The sequence below is a fragment of the Tupaia chinensis genome, unplaced genomic scaffold (assembly GCF_000334495.1).
Source record: "Tupaia chinensis unplaced genomic scaffold, TupChi_1.0 Scaffold000360_1, whole genome shotgun sequence".
NCBI lineage: Eukaryota > Metazoa > Chordata > Mammalia > Scandentia > Tupaiidae > Tupaia > Tupaia belangeri.
This window is the reverse complement of record NW_006159856.1, coordinates 2,595,097-2,603,027: the sequence shown is the minus strand read 5'-3', so window position 1 is coordinate 2,603,027 and position 7,931 is coordinate 2,595,097. Positions and strand designations below refer to the sequence as shown.

The window sequence follows — 7,931 nt, the reverse complement described above, 5'->3', positions numbered from 1 at the left end:
ATGACTTAGTGTCCCAAATGAAAAAAACGTTAAAAAAAAAAAAAAAAAAAAAAAAGGATAAAACCAGTCAGAAATTCATTTACTGCCTCCTGAAATCCCCACCAGGCACTGACAAGTGCAGGCCCTGGGACAAGCACTTGGGAGTCATGACCTCCTCTGGTTCCAACAGTATGCTCATAAGGAGACAGTGACTGCTCCAGGGCTCTCCTCAGTGTCCCAGTACTTTATGAAAATCAAAGTTGGGACAAGAATTCCAGAATCCAAAAACAGGCATGCACTGCAGCATGAGAAGGTGACACACACAAGAATGAGAGGTAAAAAGAGCACTGAGATTGGAAAGGGACACTGGAAACATGGAAGGCCTTGTAGGGCATGCTGAGGACAACTCCAAGTGGTACTGCGGCTTCTGAGGAGGTAGAGCCCAGCTCCACCAGCATTGACGACCGCTAGCAGACCGCGGGCCCTTACAACAGAGAGCTGGTAGGAAGATGTAAGAGCTGGTGAGGAGCTATGATCTCAGGGCTGGTATCAGGAGATGGAAGGAAAAACTAGGTAAGATAGGCACTGCCTGGTTTACCAAGTGATTCTGTCTCTGCTTTTTTCCTTCTCTGTTTTTTTTAGAACTATTTATTTATTTTTATGTATAATTACCTTTCAATTTGCTATAGGGTACATGCACGAATGAGAAAGCAAGCCACCAGGTCCGGGACTTAAACTGTAGTCGGCCATGTGGGAGTCTAGCACCTTAACCATCATGCCATCTGCTGGCCTCTGTCTCTGCTTTTAAAAAATACAGACTAATGTTTTAGGGGCCCCACTACTCTCGGTGTTTACTTACATCAGGACAGAAAGGGGGATCTAACATATTTGCTTCTAGCTTGCTGAAGTTAATGTTCTTGAACACAGGGTGCTGTTTCACTCCAGCGGCCCCGTCACCCATGCAGCCCAGTCGTTCACTTGGATTCTTGGTGAGTAACTACACAAGAGGCAGAAATAGAGTCATTTTAAACTCTAGGGTAAAAATTTAAATTAAAAAATCCCCTACAGAATAATAATAAATGAATAAGGGGTGGTAGAAATATAAATTCAAACAAATACAGTCACTCTAATTTATAAATATTGATTAAACGAAACCAATTCAGATTTTACTAATTAAATTATGTGATGCTCCACAAAAGAGTTGGGCTAAAGTTCTGCCATTGATCTAATGATAAATAAAGGACTGGCTAGGTCAATCCTTAAATAAAAGAATTTTAATCATGTAAAAATTAGAAAATAATTTTAAGGAAACAAACCCTTGAGAACCACAGAGATAAGAGTTTACATGCAAGTTTTATTTATAACTAGAAACTATTTCAATTTATTCATTAAATAGATCACTAAACACCTCAGATGAGGTGAAAATTAAGCAAACCTAGTTCTAGAAATTGTGTATTTTTTTTTTAAGTTTTTTTCCCATAGACACACATGCTTGCTAGAGATGGTGACAGGGAAAGTGAGAAATCAATCACCCCACAGAGGGATGACCACACCACAATCCCTTCTCCTCTATTCTCCACCTGGGATTTTGGGCACACACACTCATGTGCCCAGAGTGATTATTCAAGCTGCCAGGTTCAGGACTTGAACTGTGGTTGGGCCATGTGGAAGTTCAACTACACCACCTGCTGGGCCCAAAATTGTACACTGTTAAAATTAATACAAAGGGTGACCAGCAGTTAGCGTAATGACTGTGTCGCTGAACTCCTATGTAGTCGACCACGGTACGAGTCCCAGACCTGGCGGCTTAAACTCACGCCGGGCACGTGTGCGTGTGTGCCCAAGATCCCAAGAGGAGAATGAAGGAGAAAGGACTGCAGCGTGGCCATCCCCCCTAGGGGTTGATTTCTTATTTTCTGTCTCTCTGTCTCTCTGTCTTTCTGGCAAGTAAGGTGCCCTATAAAAAAAAAAAAAAAAAAAAAAAAAAAAAAAAATCTCAAAAAAATAATAATAATACAAAAGGTCTCTTTAAAAAAGTGTTCCTTTAAAGGAGCTGGCAGGTGGCATGGTGGTTAAAGGTGCTGGATTCCCACATGGCCGACCATGGTTCAAGTCCTGGACCTGGTGGCTTGGTTTCTCACTTTCCCTCTCTCTGTCTCTCCCTGATCAAACTGGAAAATAATTAGAAATAAAATTAAATAAAATAATTGTTTAAAAAAATATTCCTTTAAAAAATTAAAAAGTATTCCTTACATATATATTTACAATTATTGCAAATTTAAATATGGCTTCTCCACGATTATTATCAATCAAAAGAAGTTAGGCTGTACTCACAAGCAGCATATTAAATAGTAAACACCGAGAGTAGTGGGGCCCCTAAAACATTAGTCTGCATTTGTACCTCTAAAGTACAGCCTAGACCAGAGGCCAGGAAGCTACAGCCCAGAGACCACATGCACCAGTGGCCTGATTTTGTAAATAAGGTACGTAGTCAAGCCCATTTGTTTATGGTAGCCTATGGCTATCTTCACATTACAGTAGCAAAAATGAATAGTTCTGATAGAGACACAGAAAGTCTAAACAATAAATAATATTTGCTATTTGGCCCCTTACAGAAAAGTTTGTTGATCCCTGCATAGCATACACAGTTTTTCTGAATATAACTGAAGACCCCAAATCAGAAGGTATTCTGGTCCCAGTTAATCTTTAATGTGCCACCTCCCACCCATACATACTGTCCTGACTGGGAGCTCTAGACCTTCCACTTCTTTCTTTCTTTCTTTCTTTTCTTTTCTTTTCTTTTTTTTTTTGAGGTTTTTGCTATAAGACACATGTGCTCACCAGAAAGACAGAGAGAGACAGAGAGACAGAAATTGAGAAATCGCACCCCAGGGGGGATGGCCACACTGCAATCCTTCTTCTCCATTCTCCTCTCGGGCACACACGTGCATACACCTGGCATGAGTTTAAGCCACCACACCAGTCCTGGAACTCGAACCTCAGTCGACTACATGGGAGTCCAGCAAAATAGCCATTACACCAACTGCTGATCCCTAGACCTCCCACTTACAAGGCCTATATCGGGAAAACTCTTTGCCTCTCCAACTCCTGAAAATTCCTGAGGTCACACCTTTGTCAGCCCCTGCAACTAGAAAAACTACTCTCCCCAGTGCTCCAACCCCCATCTAATATTACAGCCTCAGAGAACCCTTTCTGATACAATGGATGTGGTAACTTATTTGGTTAATTGTTAATTGCCAGTCTTGCTAGTATCAAAGCTTTTGGAGGCAGGGCTATGTGACTCTCTTGCCCACTGCTGTATTCCTAGCACCTAGCCAGAGCAGGTGCTCAATTAGATTTGCTCAATGAATTCATACTTTGCAAACTTTGTTCATTTAAAACCAAGTATAATGTCAAATACAATTCATAAAGCTCAGGGATTTCATGACCTATGCCAACACACACCTACTAGTGGCTATAGATGGTCCAATGTGTGTGTCCACGCCGCCCCCCCCACACACACACACAATTTGAATGCTGGAACTTAATCCCCAATGTAATATTGGGTCATTGGAAAAGTCATGACATGTTTTTCTATGCAAAAATGCATCATGGTTTTTCTGAAGACCCAAGTATTACAGGTGGGGCCTTTAGGCGGTGATTAGGTCATGAAGTCAGAGCACTCATGAATGGGATTAGTGCCCTATCAAAGAGGCCCACCGGAGCTTACCCCTCCCAGTAGGTGAGGACAGCATGGAGACGCCATCTTTGGAGCAAAGAGCAGGCTCTCACTAGACACGAGGCCTACCAGTACCTTTATCTTTTATTTTTTTTAATAAGAGAGAGAAATTTTTGCTATAGGACATGTGTGTTCACCAGAGAGACAGAGAAAGACAGAGAGAGAAAGCTATGATTCTCTGCCTTCCTTGGCATTTCTGCTCAGGCCACCATCTGGGACAAGCCTGGACTTCCCCACCACATTGGCAAATCCTGTGGGTTACACTTTCAGTATCCATCAGAAACCTGACCACTCTTCACCCTGCTCGGACATCACTGAGACCTAAGCATCCTCCACTCACCTGAATTGCTGCAAAGACCCCAGCAGTCTTTCCTCCTTCCAGCCCATCCTCTCTCTTCCCACCTGCTGGCAGTCCTGAGTCCCCTCACATCATTCTTCAAGGAACCCTGCGATGGATTCATGACCATCAGAATAAACAATACCCGAGGCCTAAAGGCCAACAACATTGTTGGCTGATAGTTCAGTGCAGCCCAAGGCCTTCTGCTCTCTCTGTCCTATTGCGCCCTTCGCCTCGTTCTTGCCATTCCAGCCACCAGAGCTGTGGTGCTGCAGACACATGGCATTCTGCCTGGCAGGTCTGATCCCAGTCTCCTCCACAACCTGCTGCCTGCATCATCTTCTCAGTCTATCTAAAATTGCAGCTTCTCCCCTTTGCTGTCCACTGGGGTGCAGGTCACCCTCTAAACAGCCCACATACCTGCCTCATTTGTTTTATTTACAGTCAGTTCCCACCTGCCCTGCAACAGAATCTGAGCACTGGAGGTGGGAAAATATTAGGACGTCAGGAAAGTCATGATGTATTTTTTTCTATGCAAAAATACATCATGACTTTTCCGACAACCTAATAGTAAGGTCTCTTACTGCTGAATCCCCAGCACCTAAGACAGTGCCTGGCACATAGAAAATGTTCAAGGAATCCTTGATAAATTTTAAAAATATGTTTTAAGGGGCCAGCAGGTGGCGTGGTGGTTAAAGGTGCTGGACATTCCCACATGACCGACCACGGTTCGAGTCCCGGACCTGGTGGCTTGCTTTCTCACTTTCCCTCTCCCTCTCTGTGTGTCTCTCTCTGGTCAAATTAAAAAATAAATGAGTGGATAAATAAATAAATAATTTTTAAAAATGTTTTAAAATAATAAACACTGGTTTAAATAAATAACTAACAAAGAGAGCTTCTCTTCTTAGCATCTGGGTGATACAATAGTCTAGCCCTGAGGGCAGCAAGATCTGACTGCTCCTTGTTCCCTCTGTTACTGTGGACCAGGTCTACATCTCCTGGGGCCTCATCTCACTGAGACAGACAGATGCCAGCATTATGTTGGAGGGCCCTTAACACAACTAAACAGCCGGCACAGAGCCAGGTACGTGGCAGGCTTTCAAGTCAAAGTGTATATTATGACTACAATCATTGGAAGCTGGGGAAGGAAGAAACAAAAACCCAGCCTTGTGGCACAGTGGTAATTCAAGTGCCCTTCAAGGCTGTAAGCCATCTGGTCAACAAGAGGTTCAGATCCCCAGGATGGCCTGAAAATATGCCAGGTGTGCACATGGGTGCCCAGAATCCTGAGGAGCTTGAGGTCGAAAGAGGATTATTGCAATATGACAAGACCCTGTCAAAGATACTTCTCTCTCTATTATAAAGGTGTGTGGGGGGGGGCTAGTTAAAACATGAGCAGAAAAAAAAATCTTACTATCTCAAAATTAAATATTAAAAGATTAGTTTTATGTTTAATTTCATATAAAGTTAATCAATGAAACAAAGCTCAGCTGTTTCCTAGACACAGAATTATAACTTTGGTACCACTCTTCCCCTCCTTTTTTCTAATGTTTATCTTTTCTTTTTCTTTTTTTTTTTTTTTTAGAGAGATTTTTGCTATAGGGTATTTGCACTTGCCAGAGAGACAGAAAACAAGTAATCACACACACACACAGAAAACAAGTAATCACACACACACCCCTGGGGGAGGTCATGGCATGGTCACAATGCCTTCCCCACTGTTCTCCTCTTGGGATTTTGAGCATTCATGCACATGCACCCGGTGTGAGTTCTAAGCTGGACTCAAACTGCAGTTGGCCATGTGAGAGTCCAGCAAGGTAACCAATATGCCACCTGCTGGTCCCCCACTCTTCCTTTTTAATAGCATTTTTTGAGATGCAAACAATGGATTTTACTCTGCTTTGCTCTAATTGATCAGAAACTTATAAGTCATTTCCCAGATCACTGGCTGCACTCTTTGTGTGACCTGAGATGCAATCCACTGGCCCAAGCAGCAGGGAGGAGGCAAGTTTACTGTAAGCCCCAGTGAGCTCTCTTGAGCTTGAATCTCCTCCCTGGTGGGCTGCAGTAGCTGAGATGGGCCTGAGAAGTAGGCAGCTGGCACTTGCTAAAGATTGACAAAATGACTACTTTTTTGTTCACCTGCCAGTGAAAACAACTAGAAGGAGTGAGAAATTTAATTTTCCAACCTCTACAGAGTCTGACCCACCATCCTGCAGATAGATTTAGCATCCTCTGAAAACTTCTCAGAATACTCTTCGGTATCCATCTTCACTCTTCGATCCACCTCCTCCCGTTTGACTTTCTCTTTGAATTTTTTGAATGGAGAATGTCCCTGAATCATTTCATATATCAGACAGCCAAGTCCCCACCAGTCAGGACTAAATGTATACTTCTCATTTTTGATAACTTCAGGAGCTACATGACAAATAGAGGAAATTTAAATTAAATTTTCTTGTAATTTATTTCAAATAATACACTATAGACTTAATGTTTGTTACAACATGAATGAACCTGAAAAACATTATGTTAAGTGAAAGAAGTCAAACACAAAGGACCAAATATAGTATGATTCTATTTATATGAAATAAATCCATAGACAAATCCATAGAGACAGAAAGTAAATTAGTGGTTGTCAGGGCTGGAGATGAAGAATGAGGAGTGACTGGTAGTGAGTACAGGATTTCTTTTTTCTTTCTTTCTTTTTTTTTTTTTTTAATACATTCAATCACTATACATCACATCACTATAGCTTGTACAGTGAATTTACCAAACATGAATACACTTCACACCAGTCCAGTTGAAGATACTATATACATTATCATCAACAGATAATCATCCATTTCTGTGTTCCATAAATGTCTTGCCTCTATATTTTTCTCCTTGTTTCCTTTCCTCACATTTTCTCCCTTATGTCACCCTTTTCCCATACTGTCTCAGTATCCATAACCATTTTCCATGATTCTATATACTTCAGTCTTTCAGTTTCCACCGTACAGTGCAGAGTCAGTATATATTAAGTGGAGACATACAATGTCTCTCTTTCATAGTCTGGCTTGCTTCACTCAGCAGTAAGTCTTCCATATTCATCCACTTTCTATCAAATGCCAGGGTCTTGTTTTTTTTATGGCTGAGTAGTATTCTACAAAGTATATGTACTACACTTTTTCAAATGTCTGTTCAGTGACATTTGGGTTGGTTCCATGTTTTAGCAATTGTAAATAATGCCACAATAGACATAGATGTGTAAGCACTTTTCTGACTGAGTGTTCTATCCTTTGGGTAGTACCCGGGAGTGGAATTGCTGGGTCATATGGTAGTTCTATTTGTAGATCTTTGAGGAACCTCCATATTTTTCTCCATGATGAGTTCCCTTTTCCCCACAGCCTCACCAGCACTTATCGTTTTTTTTTTTTTAATCTTAACCATTTCAACTGAGGTTAGCAATATCTCATTGTGGTTTTGATTTCCATCTCCCTTATGATGAGAGATATTGAGCATTTTTCATATGCTTTTAGGCTGTTCCTATGTCTTCCTTAGAGAGTTGTTTGTTCAGCTCACTTTCCCATCTTTTAACTGGGTTGATCTTTTTTTTTTTTCTTTTTGGGTAAGCTTCTAGAGTTCCCTTTGTATTCTGGTTATCAGTCCCTTATCTGAGGCATATTTACAAAAATATTATCCCATTCCGGGAACCAGCAGTTAGTGTAATGGCTATGTCGCTGGACTCCCACGTTGTCGACCGCAGTTCGTGTCCCGGACCCGGTGGCTTCAAACTCACGCCAGGCGCGTGTGCGTGCATGCCCAAGATCCCGAGAGGAGAATGGAGGAGAAGGGATTGCGGCGTGACCATCCCCCCTGGGGGGGGTGATTTCTCGC

At 41.9% G+C, this 7,931-nt stretch overlaps 1 protein-coding gene across 6 annotated transcripts in view; it reads right to left on the bottom strand.

Annotated features, from left to right (window-relative positions):
- GRK4 (G protein-coupled receptor kinase 4) overlaps positions 1-7,931 on the bottom strand; it is a 101,439-nt gene that overhangs the window by 7,680 nt on the left and 85,828 nt on the right. For all 6 annotated transcript variants that reach the window (XM_006152934.3, XM_027773590.1, XM_027773592.1 and 3 more), the window contains 2 exons: positions 6,265-6,473; positions 839-976 (listed from right to left, as the gene is read on the bottom strand). In XM_006152934.3, the coding sequence (XP_006152996.1) occupies positions 839-976; positions 6,265-6,473 (347 nt within the window). The remainder of the gene's footprint in view (positions 1-838; positions 977-6,264; positions 6,474-7,931) is intronic.